The 19,645-nt window shown below is 35.8% G+C and overlaps 1 protein-coding gene across 1 annotated transcript in view; it reads right to left on the bottom strand.

Annotated features, from left to right (window-relative positions):
- Positions 1–19,645, bottom strand: part of GUCY2C (guanylate cyclase 2C) — a 112,124-nt gene that overhangs the window by 26,935 nt on the left and 65,544 nt on the right. The window contains exons 15-19 of the mRNA XM_074194537.1: positions 18,104–18,208; positions 16,405–16,491; positions 13,645–13,777; positions 3,701–3,838; positions 2,592–2,680 (exon numbers count right to left, since the gene is read on the bottom strand). Coding sequence (XP_074050638.1) covers positions 2,592–2,680; positions 3,701–3,838; positions 13,645–13,777; positions 16,405–16,491; positions 18,104–18,208 — 552 coding nt within the window. The remainder of the gene's footprint in view (positions 1–2,591; positions 2,681–3,700; positions 3,839–13,644; positions 13,778–16,404; positions 16,492–18,103; positions 18,209–19,645) is intronic.

Here is a 19,645-nt window from a genome sequence, read left to right as displayed (position 1 = left end):
CTCATGTTTATTCTTGCAACAATCTTGGGAGTGTTATTTTTATTTCCATTTTACAAGTAAGGAAAATAAGAACTAAAAAGATTAAGTGATTTTCCCTAAGGTCAAAAAGCTAGTCAGTATCTGAGAATGGATTTGAACTCAGATCTTCCTGATTCAGGTCCCAGTGCTCTATCCACTTGCCACCTAGATGCTTATATCTAATCACCTTTTTCTATATGTAAACATCCTCCATCAAAGTATTCCTCTAAAACTTTGACATGTAGTAGAGGTGACTTCAAGTTCTTGAAGGCAATGTAAATGGAACCCAAGTTCTAGTAGGTCCTACCAAACTGGAGAGGCTTTCTGTAGGCTCCAGGTTAACAGATAATATGTATGCTATTGAACCATTAAATTTAGAGGGTCATCAGCAGATTGTCAGTGGGATAATGGAGTTTGTAGACATACCAACTCTCAACAAGGGTCTTTGAGGGATTGCATTCTGCATCAGTGAAAACTGTGCCCATTGACAAAATCATAAATCTCTGAAGTAGTGAATTGTTATTAAGTTTGTGTCATCTGGATTTTGAGCTAGAAAAGACCATATTGGTCCAAACCCCTCATTTTACATTTTGAGGAAACAGACCCAAAGGAGTTAATTGACTTGCTCAAGGTCATACAGGAAATGAATTGTAGTTACTGAATTTAGATTCTCAGACTCCAAAATTCAACATTCTTTCCACTATATTGTGGTGCCTCTTGAATGGGGAATATACGTACATGTTTGGGAGATCAGACATATGATTTCATTAAGGTAGAATGCTCTTAATGATTATCAGATTGACATCTATTCTGCATCTTTGTGGCTTGGAGGGTGGGGGTGGGGTGAGGGAGGAGGAAATTGCTTGGGGCTGCAAAAGTTGTGGCATATGATTTTGATGGAATACTAGTGTATTGTAAGAAATGATTAAGGAGATGGTTTCAGAAAAATCTGGAAAGACTCATAAAAGTGAGCAGAAAAAGAAAAACATTATACCCAGTTAACTGCAATATGATAATGATGATTAACTGTGAAAGACTTAGCTATTCTGATCAAGACAGTTCCAAAGAACTCATGAACTCATACTGAGAAATGCTACTATTCATATCCAGAGAAAGAACTGATGGACTCTAAGTGGAAACTGAAACGTGTGTGTGTGTGTGTGCGTGCACATGCGTGTGTGTATATATATATATATGTATATATACATATATATATATACATAAAAAACACATGAAGATAATTGGGTTAAGTGACTTGCCCATGGTTATACAGCTGGCATGTGACTAAGGCCAAATTTGAACTCAGGTCTTCCTGACACTAAGGTCAGTGCTCTATCCACTGCACCTAGATGCTCCTATAAATAACTTTCTTTATTTTTCATATTTTTCTGACCCTGCAACATGGCTAATATAGAAATAAGTTGCATGAATTCTTATGTATAATCACTATCATACTTCTTTTCTTCTTAATGTGTGGGTAGGATAGAAGAAGGGAAAAAAATTGGAACTGCAAATAATTTAAAAAAAGAAAAAAAAGAAAATTACTGAGGCATCAAAAAATTAAGCAATCCATGGATCAGAAGCAGAATTTAAACCTAGAACTTCCCTCTATCTATTAAACTCCATTGTCTTACACTTCAGCATATAAATGCATACATACACATGTGCAGGGTAAATATAAGAAATTAAAAGTATACAAAAGTTCACTTTTACTATGCTCTATAGTTTATAGGCATCTAGGTGGCTCAGAGATAGAAAGATGGGCCTGGAATCAGGAATATCTGAATTCAAATTTGTCCTCAGACACTTAGGAGCTATGTTAGTGACCTTGGGAGGTCACTTAATTTTTGTTTGCCTCTGTTTCCTCAGCTATAAAATGGAGATAATAATCTTCCTTCCAGGACTTTTGTGAAGATCAAATGAGGTAAAAATTTGTAAAAACACTTGATACATTACTTACACATAGTAAGCATTATATAAATGATAATTTCCCTTCTATCCTAAGTGTTTTATATACATTTTATCATTTGACTCTTGGTAATAATATTTTGTCATCCCCTCAAATATGATGTTTGCTAAACGTTTAGGCCAGTATTTGGTGCATAGTAGGTAGGCAACATATAAATGCTTATTCTTTTCCCTTTCTTTGCTTCCTTTTCTTCTCTTTCCTTTTATAAATGAAGAGATAGACCTAGAAAAATAAACTGATGTTGACAGATGTTATAGAACAGTTAAATGGGGTCAAGTTAGGTCTTCTGAATTCATGCCTTGGGCTCTTTCTACAGCACCAAAGGGTCTCCATTAGTCAAGGAAAAGCACAGAATGGGCTGGTGAATGCATGATCAAGGATGTGAACCAAGTGACTATAAGCAAGATGGAAAGTTGATGAATTAATGTGACAATGACTGAGTGGTGAAGAGAGAAGAATAAAGAATGAAAAGGAAGGAAGTGAGGTAAAATAGGAGATTCTAGCTCTACTTCTTAACAATTTTGGAAATTATCATTTGCTTAGTCATGAATGACTCATGAGAGTAGAAGAATACTATATGGAGATAGATAAAAGGTTTTCTTACTTCTAATTCTTTTTCATCAGCTGTCTCCAGAAATAGATCTGGTCGGAATGGTTTTGAACCCTTGCAATGCTCCACTCTGTAAATTTTCTCTAAGGAGACAATACACAGGGGTTAGATAATTCAATAGCAGCCTGAATATTGGTCTTCAGCAAACTTCACTTTGACAAGTACTATTGGTGTCCTTGGCATCCACATCTAGCAAAACCACCAGGTGAAAGGGTTAGGAAGACAGGAAGGTTATCCTTTGTGGTAGTGACATCATAAGACTCAGGGATGAAATGTGCTTAGGCTAGTCGGTGTAATAATTGCCAATATTTGTGATTAAGAACATGACCCACATCATCTAGTGAGAGTAAATGATTGCCCACAAGTATCAAACAAAGATGCCTTTTCTATTGGGATAATTAGAAAAAGGAAATAAAACTGGAATCATGATCTTCCTTCTTGTGGGTTTTCCAAATCACAATAATAATTATAATTATGATGTTTCATGTTGTTGTTTGGATGTGTCTGACTCTTCATGACCCTTTTCAGGGTTTTTTTTTTTTGGAGGAGAGGAAGATACTGGAGTGGTTTTGCCATTTTCTTTTCCAGTTCAATTTTATAGATATGGAAACTTAAGTAAACAGAGTTAAATGACTACACCACCTAGTGAGCATCTGAGACCAGATTTGAACTCAGAAAGATGAATCTTCCTGACTCCAGGCCTGACACTATTCACTGCACCCTCCCCTAGGTGCACTTACTTAATAAATATTCATCAACTGATAAAGCTACCTCTACTAAAGCAAATCAGCAACTTACAGTTTTAGAGATTTTCCCAGGTCACTAAGGGCTTAAGTAACTTTGTCCAGGGTTACACAATCAGGATATGTCAGGCTTTGAACCAGGTCTTGTTGACTGAAGGGTCTACCATATCACACTACCTTCTCTATATAGAGATCATTGTTCCAATGATATTGAAAAAGAAAACTGGAACTCAAAATGATTCATCACTGAGTGATGAAATGAATTACCTTGTGCCAGAGTTATTTGCAGAACCTCAGCTAGAACACGTATCTCATGACATCTAGGTTAGTATTCTTTTCTCTGATGACCGACACCCTTACCTTTCTGATCCCGACAGCTCAATGTATAAAAGGTTTCTCTTCTAAGTATAATTTCTTGTGTGATGATCCCATAGCTGTACACATCACCTTTCTGTGACACATTTTCTACTCGGAGGTGCTCAGGAGCCATCCATAGATCTGAGATGCCAAAAAACAGTTGAAGGTGATCAATATCTCTTTCCTCTTCCATCCCCCCAAAATCTTTTTCTCTTTCCAAGTCCTTTCTTTGTATAATATCACCTGACTAAAAGAAAGATTATCTTGAGTTTAGAGGAAGAATGTCTTTCTTCTGAGAGATTCAAGACCTAATAGAAGTTTACTGTAATGTTAATATTAGGGAAAGGATTGTTGTTGTTATTGTTGTATTTACCTTAGGAACTTTCATTAAAATTAGATTTTTTCTTTTCTTTTTCAAAATTTGTATTGAGCAGGCCAAAGCATCTTTTCACTTTTTTAAAAACTTGCTTTTAATTTTTTTCCTTTTTATTGATTTTTTTGTTTTAGATCTGATTCTTCTTTTACAACATGAATAATATGATGATATGTTGAACATGATTGTACATGCATAATGTAAATCAGATTATCACATTACTTGCTGTCATGGAGAGTGGAGAATGAAGGGAAGAAGGAAGAAAAATGTTAAACTCAAAAGCTTTTGAAAAGATGAATGTTAAAAACTGTTTTTGTATGTAATTAGAAAAAATAAAATAAAGTAACATTCAAAAAATAAATTTTTTATTGATTTCTTTCAACATCACCTTTATTTCCTAACATATCACTTCTATACCCATCAAATTATCTCTTATAACAAAGAGTTTAAAAAAAGGAAGTTGGGGAGTAGAGAGTTCAAAAAACTCACCAATTTATAAACTGAGTCTGACATTGATAAATGCAATGTTCCAATTCCATAGTCCTTATCCTCTACAAAATAAGGACAGGTATCATCTTCCCATGCTTCCCTGAATTTTTCATATTCATAAAGAAAATTGATAGATATGTTATAATCAAATGTTACTTTGCCATAAGAATATGAAACAGACCTGGTCCAGAATATTTGATATAGCTGGAAATATTGAATTGAAATGACCTTATTATGGTTGACTTCCTGGTCTAATCTAGGTAGGGAAGGGCAATGTGGAGGAAGAAACTCCAGGAGACTGGAGTCCTAACAAAGGAGCCTAGTACCCTGAAGATGCTATACTTTTGGTCTCCTCTCAAAGGGTCAGAAAAGGAGTTTTTAAGGACCCAGAAGGATTAAAAAGTAAACTGTCCATGAACATTCAACAACTAGAGATAGAGGTGAATATATTCTGAGTCTTTGAGACTAATGCTCTAAAGTTGATAAACTCAGTGAAGTGTCAGTTATTGAATTTGAATAACCGTATTTGGGAATGATTGTCATATACAGGACCCTATGTGATAGGCCTAGTCTCTCCTTATCTAAGAACTGTGGTGAATGGAGCTTTTTTATATGGCATCAGTGCCATGGAAATTGTATCACATGGAGTTTGTTTCGACTTCTTAATATAAACTCTTGGGAGAAGCACTTGAAAAAACAATGTTTGAGTTGTTCCTTCTCCTCTACCTGATTCCAGGACCTTTTAGAATTTTCTGTAATGTAGGATATAAACAAATGAGTCCAAGGTACCCAATATGATTTACTGAGGAGAAGGGATGATGCATCCTTAGATAATGAGAAACAGCTTTGGAACACATCATATAGCTCTCAGGGACTTCCTGTGAAAGATAAATGATGAGTCCCAGTGGAACAGGCCTCCATAAAGGCTTCCAGGAGCCCTTCTTCACTCCAGTAAAAGTGGTGACTACTTGCACAGAGTGGCTAAATATTATAATTGATAATGTAATGAATATATGTACATATACATAAATATAGTGTGCATATATAATGTACATATGGTATATAAATACATATATTATTCAATTACTTTTAAACATCCAGGATGTAAGAATGTTGAAGACAACATGAGGTGCAGAGTGCTGGACTGATCATAGCCTTATCCTGTCCAAGCTAAATATTTACATTCAACAAAAACTGCAAAGGCAAAATGACTACCAGAAAAAGTAATGTCAATAATTAGAGTGCTTCTCTGAGAGGGAATAGGTTGTTGCTAGATTGGAGAGAAATTTGACTCACACACACAGTTGGCAACAGTGGTGCAGAAAAGAAGTGGGTAGCTTTCAAAGATTTGGTGTACAGCACTGCATGTGCTCATCTTGCTCAGAACATTCATAAACATCAAGCTGGATTAAATGATGGAGAAATTCAGACGTTGTTAGGTGGAAAACAAGAACTCCACAGGATTTACCAGCAAGAAACTTCATCCATCTCTAAGAAGATAGCATTTAATTCTATCAAAAGTAAAGTACCAGCAAAGCTTAGAGAGATGCGGGATTCTTGGCTCAGTAAGAAGACAAATGAAATTCAGGTTTTACTGAAAGTAACATTCCAAAGTGTTTTTTATCCCCTATTTGTGAGTCAAAGACTTATGTTGCATCTCAACTACTCAGTGCTAATGGAGTCACACTGATAAGTGATACAGACACAATCACACTGATAAGTGATACAGACACAATCCTAAGGAGTTGGACTGAACACTTCCATCATCAATCAATGCTGAAGTCCTTGACTGTTTACCTCAAGTTGAAGTCAATCCCTCCCTAGTTGAAGTTCCAACTGAATGCCATTAGGCTCCTTTCATGTGGAAAAGCACCTGGTCTATTCTAGCTGAGATTTACAAGGTGGGGGAGTTCCACTGCTTATACCAAAGATGACTGAAATTTTCCAGGTCATATGGCAAGAGGAGCTAATCCCTCAGAAGTTCAAGGACACCTCCACTCTCCATCTCTATAAAGGTAAAGGGAACAGATTGTCTTTTGACAAGTCAGGGGAGGGGGGCAGGGGAGGAGGCTCTCTCCTAGTCATTGCTGACAAGATTCTTGCCAGAATCCTCCTTAATAGGTTGATCCTTCACCTGTAGGATGGTCATTTCCCTGACAGCCAAGGGGGGCTGAGAAATAGTCAATATTGTGTTTGCTATTAAATAGCTCCAGGAAGAATTCCAGAAGCAGAAGAGAAATTTGTACCCAGTGTTTGTAGATCTGACCAATACCTCTGATATCATCAGTTGCAAGGGCTTATGGAAAATAATGTCAAAACTTCATTGCCAGGAGAAGTTCATCAATATTGTACATCAATTTCATGATGGTGTGCTTACCCAGGTTCTGAATAATGGACCATGATCTCACACTTTCCTAATCTCCAATGTAATGAAACAAGACTGTGCTTACTCTCATGCTTCTCAACCATGTTATCAAATACCTCCATGAGGATGAATACAGTATTAAGATCAGCTACTGCTCTGCCAGTAGCCTTCAAAAGGCTACAAGTCAAGACCAAAAGGGAGGGAATATTGGTGCACGATTTTTTTGTTTGCAGATCAGTCAATACAGCCTCTGAAGTTGACAGACAACAAAGGATGGATAGATTCTCCAAGAAAACACAGATGTGGGGGTGGAGCCAAGATAGCAGCATGAAGGTAGCATGTTCCCAGACCTTTTCCCTACACAAAGCTAAATGAAACTTCTGCACAGATATTAAAGTTACAGATCCCACAAAAAAAGATCCAAATAAGTTTTCAACAGTAGACATCATGGAGGATCTTCAATGAAGTTCTGTCGCTTTGGGGGGGGGGGGGAAGGGGAAATAAAGCCAAGCTAGTCAGAAAAGCAGGAAAACCAGAGACATTTAGCCACAGTGCTGTCCAGGTCCAGGTCTCAAAAGCTTGATAAGAGCATAAATCCCTATAGTTATATAACAAGTCAGCAAGGAGGGTTCCAACCCCAAACAAAGTCTGAACACTAGGAACACCAGAGCAAAAGACAGGACTGGGATTGGGAACAAATACCTGCATAAAAGAACCCAGACATAAAGGAGGAAACAATTCTCTGCAAAGGCAAGGTTTGGACTGCATAGGCAACATCTTATCCAAGGAAAAGTCAAGGATCAAAACCCAGTCCCAACATAAAAAGCTTGGATCTATACTCCCTATACCCCAGTAATAGAACTCAAACACTAAAGATGAGCAAAAAAGCTAAAAGTACACTCACCATAGAAAGCTACTTTGCAGATAAAGATGATAACTATATCACCTACAGAAGTCTCAAAAGAGTCTATCAATTGGACTCAAATCCAAAAGCTCACAAAAGAGCTTAAAAAGAATTTAAAAACCAAAAGAAGAGTAGAAGAAGAAAAATAGAAAAAGGAATTCAGAATTATGCAGGAAAATTATAAAAAAATTGACCAAAGAAATAAACTCTTTTAAAAGTAAAAATAACCTACTGGAAAAGGAATGCAATTCAGGAAAGAGCAAAATTAACCAACTCAAAAAGGAAACACAAGAAAATAAAACCCTAAAAATTAGAAATGAACAAATAGAAATCAATTAATCTATGAGACTATAAGATTCCATCAAATGATGTAAAAAAGACAGAAAAAAAATTGAAGAAAATGTAAAGTACCTTTTAAGAAAAGCAAACAACCTGGAAAACAGATCTAGGAGAGATAATTTATGAATTACTGAACTATCAGAAAGCCCAGATCAGAATAAGAACCTGGAAAACATCTTTCATGAAATTGTCAGGGGAAACTGTCCAAATCTACTAGAGCAAGAAGATAAAATAGACATTGAAAGAATACACAAAACTATTTCAGAAAGAGACCCCAGGATAAAAAAAATCCAAAGGCTATCATAGACAAATTCCAGAATTCTCAAATAAAGGAGAAAATACTGCAAGCAGCAAAAATGAAGCAATTTTAAAAATGGAATCAGACTTATTGGCTTCAACAATGAAGGACTGGAGGCCCTGGAATATCATAAATCAGAGAGCAAAGGACCTTGGATTAGAGCCAAGAATTTACTTCCCTGAAAAATCCAGCATATTCTGTCAGGGGGAAAAGATGGATGTTCAACGAAATAGAGGACTTCCAAAATTTCTTGATAAAAAGTCCAGAACTGATCAGAGAATTCAATCTCCAAATGTGAAATTCAAGAGAAACATAAAGGTAGAAGAGAAGGGGGGTGGGGGTGGGGGGGAATGCTAGTCACGAACATCAATTTCTATACAACACTTTAAGGGAAGATATAACATTTGTAAATCTTGAGAACTGTATTTCTCTTAGGATAGTTAAAGGGTTGGCTATAATTGAGGAGATTGGATTTAGATAATATGGATATTATTGGTTCTCATCTTTCCATTGAACAAGACTACATGACTGTGTTTGAGACAAAAAGCCCAGATGAAAAGACGGGTGTTTACTCTAAACTTATGTGTCTCAGTTTCCTTTGATCTAATTTAATCCTGTCTTACTCATAAAGCTTAGCACACTCTCTCTGATGAGGGCAGCCTCTGCTGGTCCTGAGCCAGTATATCCCATACCTTACAATCAAGTGTAAAGTTCATAAGAGTGACCCAGAGTGTCCCATTACTTACAGCACATAGAGACTGTATAGTTAATTAAATCAGAGGTGATTTTAGGGGCCAAGGGTGGGAACCTACTTAGAAAAAGCCTTTGATAATATACAAAATCCATTTAAAAACACTAGAAAGTATAAGAATAAATGGAGTTTTCCTTAAAAGTATCCAACTAAAGTAGCAGTATTCATCTAAAACCATCAGCAAATATATGTAATGGGGATAAACTAGGAGCACTTCCAATAAGATTAGGGGTGAAACCAGGATGCCCATTAGCACCATTACTCTTCAATATAATATTAGAAATGTTAGCTTTAGCAATGAGAGAAGGAAAAGAAATGGAAAGAATCAAAACTGACTCTGAGAAAGTAAAGCTTTCACTCTTTGCAGATGATATGATGGCATGCTTAAAGAACCCAAGAAAACTATCTAAAAAACTTCTTGAAACAATTAACAAATTCAGTAAAGTAGCAGGATATAAAATAAACCCACATAAATCATCAGTATTTCTATATATGAACAACAAAGCCTAAGAGCAAGAGTTAGAAAGAGAAATTCCATTTAAAGTAACTGCAGACAATATTAAATACTTGGGAATCTACCTTCCAAGGCAAACCCAGAAACTGTATGAACACAATTGGGAAGCACTTTTCACCCAATAAAGTCAGATCTAAACAATTGGAAAACTGTTAATTGCTCATGGTTAGGTCAAGCTTATATACTAAAAATGACAGTTTTACTGGAGCAACAAATACATATATTTATATATATATATATGCATATATATATATATATATATATATATATATATATATAATATAAAGCAGCAGCCTTTAAAACTGCCTGGTATTGGTTAAGAAACAGAATAATGGATCAGTTGATTAGGATAGGTTCAAAAGACACAGTAGTAACTGTCTATAGTAATCTCCTGTTTGAGAAACCCAAAGATATTAACTTCAGGGATAAGAACTCACTGTTTGACAAAAATTATTGGGAAAACTGGAAAATAGTTTGGCAAAAATTAGGCACAGACCCACATCTCACATCTAATATCAAAATAAGGTAAAAATGGGTACAGGATTTAGACATAAAATGCAACACTTAGACCAATTAACAGACCAAGAAATAACTCTGTCAGCTCTATGGAAAAGGGAGAAATTTATGACCAAACAAGAAATAAAGCTTGTTAAAAATTGAAAAATGGATTTGACTATATTAAATTAAAAAGAGTTTGCACTAATAAAACTAATGTTGCAAAAATTAGAAGGAAAACAGAAATGTTGGGAAACAATTTTCACAGCTAGGTGTTCTGATAATGGTCTCATTTCTAAAATATACAGAGAATTGCATCAAATTTATAAATTTACAAGTCATTACCCAATTGATAAATGATCAAAGGATGTGAATAGACTGCTTTCAAATGAAAAAATTAAATCTATATATAACCATATGAAAAAAATGCTCCAAATCATTATTGATTAGAGAAATGCAAATTAAAACAACTATGAGGTTCCACCTCATACTTATCGTATTGGCTAAGATGACAAAAAAGGGAAAACAATCAATGTTGGAGAGATTGTAGGAAGATTGGGACATTAATGTTTTGTTGGTGAAGTTGTGAACTAATCCAACCATTCTGGAGAGCAATATGGAACAATGCCCAAAGAGCAATATAATTGATCATACCCTTAAACCCAGCAATTCCAATACTAGACCAATATCCAGAAGAAATCATAAAAAAATGAGAAAGGTCCCACATATTCCAAAATATTTATTGCAACTCTTTTTTTGTAGAGGCAAAGAATTGAAAATGGAGGGGATGGGGCAGCTATGTGGCGCAATGGATAGAGTACCAGCCCTGGAGTCAGGAAGACCTGAATTCAAATCCAGTCTCAAACACTTAGTAATTGCCTAGCTGTGTGACCTTGGGCAGATCAATTAACCCTGTTGCCTTGTAAAACAAAGAAAAAAAGAAAATGGAGGGGATGCCCATCAATGGGGAATGGCTAAAGAAGTTATGGTACATGAATGTGATGGAGTACTTTTATTCTATAAAAAACCACAAATAGACTCTAGAGAAGAATGGAATGAATTACAGAATTTGATGCACAGGAAGCAGAACCAAGAGAACAATGTAAACTTTAACAACAACACTGTGAGTTGATCAACATTGATGAAAGCAGCTCCTCTCAGCAGTTCAAGAGAGCTAGGACAACCCTAGGAGACCAGCTATGGACAATGCCATCTCCATCCTGAGGAAAAAACAAAATAAAACAAAACCAAAACCAAAAACTAAAACCAAAAACCAAAACTACATTCACTTTGAAAAGTTTCTCTTATGTTTTTCTTCCCTATCTTATGGATTTCTTTCTTTTCCTTTAATCCTAATTCTTCATATAGAAAATATAAACTGTTAAACATAAATGGGTATATACAATATTCACCTGACTGTTCACCACTGAGCGGAGAGGGGTGGTGACGAAGAGTGGAAGGAAATCATGTGACTTAAAAATATACATTTGCATGTGGGTGAATGTTGAAAAACTTTCATAATACATAATTAGAAAAATGAAATAAAATATCCATTGAAAAAAACAAAAGAAAACACAGGTGCTCCATCAGCCAGCAACACACCATTCATATGTGGAACCATCAATTACAGAAAATAGAGAAGTTTTGAGTACCATGGATAAGTTCATCCTTGGCAGTGTATTTTCCAGGGACATACACATTGCCAGAGTTAGCTCAGTGCTTGAGAGGCTCTGAAGTGTGGGAGAGAAAAGGTGTTAAACTGCCTACCAAACTGACGATCTAGAGTCATGCTGACCTCTTTGCTAGATGTCTGTGTATCCTGGACAATCTTTCAGTACCATGCCAGGAAATTGAATCATTTCCATTTGAATTATCTAAGGAAGATTCTGAAGGTCCCCTGACATGAAAAGATACCAGATAGTGAGGTCCTTTCTTGAGCTCAACTGCCAAGCATTCAAACTCTACTGCAGAATTTGGCCTCGCCACCCTGATCAAATGTCAAAAGGAAGGCTTGCCAAAAATACTATTTTATGGAGAACTCACACAGGACAAGCACTCACGGTGGGGGGGGGTGTAAAAAATTCAGTAAGGGGATAGTCTCGTAAGCCCTCTGTTAAGAACTTTGGGATTGATTGTGTGACATGGGAGACATTGCACAGGGCTGTCCAGCATGATAGGTTGTGCTCTCATCAGAGAGGGTGCCTGCTCTATGAGAAAAGCAGAATAGAGGTAGCTCAAAAGAAACATGAGATATGCAAATTTAGAGAATTCGTCTCAGATGGAATATTGTGCCTGTGGTGGGGAAGTCCAAGTTTGTATTGGTCTAATTAGCTACAGTTAGACACACTATAACGTGTCTCTAACATAATGAGGTCATTTTGTTCCTCTTAGAGATGGAAGGAAAAAAATAACTACATACATATTCAGTCATTTTTAGCCATATCCATTTTTTTTGTGTCTCCATGTGGAGTTCTCTTGGCAAAGATATTAAGAATGGGTTGCCATTCAATGGTGGAAAAATATGGAAGTAACTTTTGTGATGGATTTATCATAAAGAATGTGATCCACCCGCGACAGAGCTGGTGGTGTTGGAACACAGACTGAAGCATTTTTTATTATTATTATTTGGATGGGGGGGGGGTTGCAGGGCAAATGGGGCTGGATGGCCTGCCACACATCTGGGTGATTGTTGGGTGTCTGAGGCCGGATTTGGACCTGGGTGCTCCTGGCTCAAGGGCCACTGCTCTGTCCACCACCCAGCCTCCCCTACTATTATTATTACTATTTTATTTTATTTTGGGTCTTTTTTTTGTTGTTTTTGCAGGGCAATGGGGTTGGGGTGGCTTGCATGTCACACATCTGGGTGATTGTTGGGTGTATGGGGCTGGATTTGGGCTCGGGTGCTCCTGGCTTCAGGGCCAGTGCTCCATCCACTGTGCCACCTGACCATACCTATAATTATTATTATTATTATTTTTAATTTTAATTTTAATTTTTTTCTCCCCTTTACTTTATCGCTCATGCAGGTCTATATTTTTTTGAGGAGAGGGGGTATTATGTTTACTCTTAAACAAGAATATTTTAGTAATGTATAAAAAAATTATTTGTACAAAATAAATAAATAAATGGGAAAAAAAGAATGGGTTGCCATTTCCTTCTCCAATTCATTTTACAGATGAGGGAACTTGAGGTAATCTGGTTTAAAAGACATTCCCAAAATCACATAGTAAATGTTTGAGGCCAGATTTGAACTTGCCTTCCTGATTCCAGGCTCAGTGCTTTATTCATTGTACAACCTAGGATAGGAGTTCACATTACCTTATTCTATAATACAAATGGCCTAGCTGTGACTATTAAAAAACTCATACCCAAAAATAAAGCCATCGATAATATGGAAATTACAGTGGATAATTACTAACCTTTCTTTACAGGTAAAATGGAATTGCAACCAAAATCAGTGATCTTCACCACCATTCTGCTGTCCACTACACAGTTAGTAGACTTCAGACGACCATGTACTTCAGTTTTACTGGAGTGCAAATAGGACATCCCCTATCATTTTTCAATTGGAAGCAGAAAAAAAAATAATGAATAACCTTAAGAATAATGGAGAATTCACGGATATTTTGTTTTTAGGATTCTTTTTCTTTTAAAAGAGTAAACAAGGGGCATAATGAGTACAGCAATCTACCATTTCAGTTTATTTAATTCAGTTAAAGTCAGAAAATATTTACTGAGAACCTGCTACGCCTAAGTGATATACTGGCAATGCAATGAAACTTTGGTTCACTTCCAGGTAATCAGATAAATAGTTTAACTTCAATTTCTCATCAACAAAAGGTCAGTAAATTTCTATGACAAATGATGTTTGTAAATTCTTCTATCCCCCCTTGATGTAAGACCTTTGTTGAGTAGCTGTATTTCTTTGGACTCTAATATATAAAGCAGCATAATAATGCTTTAGAAGCAAAAATTTGGACCAAATGATTTCTTGTGTCCTTTCTGATTCTAGGATCTATGATCCTATTGTTCCTAATCTATGCCTTATTCTCACATGGAAGTCCTATGTCCTCCTACCCCTAGAGGCCAGGGTGTTGCAGCTGCTTTTCTGTATAAGACATGAAACTATCTTCTCATTCTACCCTGGCAAAATTCTTGCCATCTACCTTGCTACTCCCACCCTTTGTACCACTGGACCTCTAGAGATACTCTAAGGTCTATGCTACTCTAATTTTAATCCTCTCGGTTTTGGAATCCTAACTTTGTTCATACTGTCCTGATTGGTTATTTGAATGCAAATTCGTGTGACTAAATGGACTTCCATATTCTACCCTAACCATCTTCTTGCCGTGTAATCAAAGGAGTCACTCCCCATCCTCCCTTTCTTCTAGTAATTAGCATAGTTCCTAGCACACAGTTCCATAGAAAGAGAATATATGATATAGTGAGAAGAACTATATATTATGGAATCAGAGCACCTAAATTCACACAATAGATCTGTCTTTTCTTAGGTGATCTTGGACGAGTCATAGAATCACAGAATCTTGGAGTTAGAAAGACTTCAGTGTCTATCTAGTCTGAACTGTACCTGGACCAAAACCCTCTCCACAACAAGCTTGACAAGTTGTTCAATCTCTGCTTGAATATTTTCAATGAGAAGAAACAAACTACTTTCCAGAGCAGTCTACTTGATTAAATTGTTAGCAAATTTTCTTCACTTTTAAGCTAAATTTACCTTTCTAAAATTCAATCACTGTTCCCAGTTCTATCTTTGGGGTAAAATGGAATAAATCTAATTGATGTTCCTCATCTTAGCCTTTCAAGATTTCTTTAAAATGGCTATATTGTACCTCCCAATCTCAGCTCATCAAGTTTTCTCCTAACAAAACATCCTAGTTCCCTCAAGTCATGTTCATAGGGCATGATTTCAAAGCCCATCACTATCCAGTTCATTGTCCTAAGAACCTTCTCTAGCTTATCAATGCTACTGTTCAAATCTAACATTCAGAAATGATCATGAAACACGAGACACAGTTTGACCAAAGGAGTTGTATGTTATAGTGAGTTTTATTATTGATGTAGCTAGGTGGCTCAGTGGAGAAATAGACCTGAAGTCAGGTTTATTGAATTCTTCCTGAGTTCAAATCCAACCTCTGACACTTAGTAGCTGTATGACCATGGACAAGTCACTTAACTCTGATTGTCTCATGTCCAGGGCTATCTCCAGTTGTCCTGATTCCTATCTGGCCAGTGGACTCAGATGGCTCTGAAGGAGAAAGTAAGGCTGGTGACTTAGCACAGCGCCCCCCCCCCCCAACTCACAAAGAATTCATCTTCCCTGATATCATGTTCTTCTTTGAGAATGATAGCTGAACATCTTCACATGCAAAGCACTATGCTAGTTATTCATTCAACAAGCATTTATTAATTACCTGTTCTGCACTAGGTGAAGGATCAGGTGCCAAGAAGCAAAGACAAAAATGAAACAGTGCCTGTTCTCAGGGAGTTAATGCTCTTTTAGGGAAACAATTTTATCCAGAATACATAAAATGCAAATATACCATAACCAGTGTAGGGGAATGTACTAGCCACTGAAGGGGGGGGGATCAGAGTATGTGATTGAAGACTATTACAGCAATGGTTTGGAGAACCTAGTGGAGAAGGAATTACTGTATTCAGAAAATCATGCTCAGCACAGGGGGGGGACCAAATTTAGATCAGACTCAGTCACTCTGTTCAGATAGAGCCAACATTTTATTGCATATGCAGCTTTTCATAGGTTTCCTATTCACTTTATGCTAAACTGAGTTTCCTCACTGCTCTGTTTTTCATTTGCTTAAGGGTACTACTCTTTGCTTAATTTGGTACATATCATCAGCCCACCATTCATATACTACTTAACATTATATTCAGAAACTATACCATCAAGCACACTTCAAAAAGGCAGAAAGACAGTAAATTTTATAGAACTTCTTACTAATGAAACTTGGTAGGAAAGTATAAGTTTTATTTGGTATGTATTGGGGATTATTTTTAAAATCATTTAATATAAGGATAAGAAATTAATGAATTTTATCTGACATATCTAGACTGAAAAGTATAATGCCTTGAATATAGAATAGAGATGATATGATACATTAATAGAAGTGTACTTAATATTAACAAGCCATTGTTCTTACCTTGGCAATGTCATACATAACAGAGATTTTAAATTCCCAGTCCATAAAGGTGCCATCAGGGTAGGAGATTGTATCATTTAAAACTTCCTGAGATGAAAAAAAAGCAGAAATTATTGGTGGCAAGGAAGGATGTTACTCTTAACATAATCAAAAACAAACAAACTTACAAACTTTCCGGATGAAGTTGCCTTAAATAGTAAAAATTAAAATGGGGCAATAAACTCTAGAATTTTCTTGAAAAGTTTAAAAAAATCCAAGCTATATTTGATCACTAGGAAGACCTACAAGGTAGCAGTTTACAATATAACTTCTTAGTCTTGTTTCTATTCATTTCTGTCCAAAATGAAAGGATTGAGAGCAACCCCCCATAAAGGAGAGAAAATTGTCATTTCATAAGTAGATGGTTCTATGGTGAGTTTCTTGTGCCATACTTAGACTAAAGTTCCCCAAGAGTAAAAACAAACAAACAAAAAAAGTGTATATATGTATATATATATATATATATATATATATATATATATATATATATATATATATATATATGTTTTTGGAAGACAATGGGGTTAAGTGGCTTGCCCAAGGCCAAACAGCTAGGTAATTATTAAGTGTCTGAGGCTGGATTTGAACTCAGGTACTCCTGACTCCAGGGCCGGTGCACTATCCACTGTGCCACCTAGCTACCCTTGCACCACCTAGCTGCCCCATGTTCCTAAATATATTGACAAAGAATTTCACCATTCTCCTTTAATGTAAAAATATAATTCTACAACTTAATCTAAAGAAGTATAAAAGGAAAAAAAAAACCTAGATCATTTTCATTAATGAATATGATCTCTTATGCCCTTCCAATGTAGGCCTAATATGTGGCCCTTTGAATACCAGCCTCCTTACCTCTTTATGTTTTTTCCTCTGCCTTCAGGAGAAAGAGTATTGGGGCATATTGTGAGTTTGGAAATAATGGAAGTCCAGTGATAAGAGTTCAAGTCAGCATTTACCATAAGACAAGTCACCACAATAGCCTTAAGGAGTGGGTGCTAAGCCCAGTTGTAATTAAGTAGCTGACATGTTCAACAGGAATGACCAATTTGTAAGTGAATTTAGTGGCCTGATTACTCAGGGTTGCTACTTTTAATTTTGATCTATTCTCCCTAGAGACCTAGATGATGAGAGTATGTCCTCAAGTGATGGAGGTGGGAAATACTTTGTAACATTTGTTCTTGATATGACTTCTCAATAAATATCTGGGTTAAAAGCTAATTGATGTTATTGTATTAAATGATATTAGAGTACTAATGTCTCAATGTCAGTTTTCCACTGACCCTCATAGTTTCATCTAGAATCCTGAGAGTTTAGTGAAGTTATAGCCCACTGGAGACCTGGATTGTCAGTGAAAGAGTGGGAATAGGGATCCTACACAAACTTCCCCTCTCTGTTCTTTTGTAAACCTCTTCTGGTTATTTGTGTTTCTTGTTAAAGTAACCCAATAAGACTGATTGTTCAAAATCTGCATGATTACTCCATGTTTAGATGAATGATAGCTCAGGGCTCTAATCTCCAAAATCCATAAACTATATTTAGAAGGTCCTTTATACCAGCTTTCTCTGGACTCCATCAATAGATAGACATTTTCCCTTTTTCAGAACTATAGTAAAGTATTGGAGTTGAATAAAGAAGGCATCTGAAAACATTAGTTCCTTACCCGAAGGGATCCCCGTTCGCAGTATTCAATCACTCCAAAGATCATGGTGTCAATCTTCACCGTACCATAGAATTTGGTCAGATTGTAATAGTCTACCTCGAGTAACTAGGATAGCACATTTACATACTTAATAAAACAGAGAATTCCAAGAGAACAGCAACTAATATGTTGGCATAAAAATGTTGCTTATTCTTTCAAGGTCTTTTAAGATTAACGTCTTAACATAGAACTGTAATCAACACAATTCCTGAGGACCCACATTATGAAATATGCTCTCCAACTCCAGATAGAAAAGTGATAGATTTAGGGTACAGACTGAGATTTTTTTTATTTGGCCAATGAATAAATTTGTTTTGCTTGACTATATGTGTTTGTAATAGGTTTTGTTTTTCTTGCTTACTCAATGGATGTGAGGGGTGGGGAGTTAGGAAGGGAAGAATATGAATTTTTAACTAAAATAAAATTGAATTTTAAAAACCTTTTAATAAACTAAAATATTTATCTTAAATTCCCCTGTTTGTTGATATTAAACATGATAATAGATTAAATATAATTAAATATTATATATATATATATATATATATATATATATCTGTTCAAAACTAGAAGGAACCTCAGAGATCTTAGGGTTAACCTTCCTATTTGCAGATAATGAAAAAATAGGGACAAATATAAATTCTTACAAAACTCAACTGCACAGTTAAGGGGACAGAAGAGATACAACTAGACAATAGTTTATTTTTTAAACTAGAGGTTTTTGTGAAAGACAAGTACATTATTAATCAATAGAATTATATGTTGATCAAGAAAATCAATATAATACTTAATAAATGATATTATCTAGAACAAGGGTCCTGATTGTCTTTGTGAAGTTGGAAATGTTAGAAGTTCAGTGATAGGAATCTAAGTCACCAGCATAACCTTAAGGAAAAGCTCAACAGTAGCTAAGAAGCTCACTGCACTTACTCTTACCATGCTCAGACCATATCTGAACTATTATGTTAAGTTCTAGGGACCATACTTTATTTTTTAAAAAATATTTTATTGTTTTTCCAATTCCATGTAAAGGCAATTTTAAACATTCTTTTTGAAAACTTTGAGCTCTAAATTCTCTCCCTCCTCCACCTCCTCCCTAACTGAGAAGGCAAGCAATTTGATACAAGTTACACATGTGTGAACATGCAAAACATATTTCCATATTAGTCATGTTGTGAAAGAAAACATAGACTCCTCCCAAAAACATACACAAAATAAAGTCAAAAATTGCATTATTTCATCTACATTCAGAATCCATCAATTCTTTCTCTGGAGGCAGGTAGCATTTTTCATCATCAGTCTTTTGGAATTGTCTCAGATCATTTTATTACTTAGAATAGCTAAGTCATTCACAGTTGATCAATGTACAATATCTCTGTAACTGTGTATAGTGTTCTCCTGGATCTGCTCATTTCACTTTGAATAAATTTTCAGATTTTTCTGAAATCATTCTGCTCATCCTTTCTCATAATAGCATACCATTGCAATCATGTTCTACAACTTGCT

The sequence above is a fragment of the Macrotis lagotis genome, chromosome 7 (genome assembly GCF_037893015.1).
Source record: "Macrotis lagotis isolate mMagLag1 chromosome 7, bilby.v1.9.chrom.fasta, whole genome shotgun sequence".
NCBI classification, from domain to species: Eukaryota; Metazoa; Chordata; class Mammalia; order Peramelemorphia; family Peramelidae; genus Macrotis; species Macrotis lagotis.
This window is presented reverse-complemented; position numbering and strand designations above follow the sequence as displayed.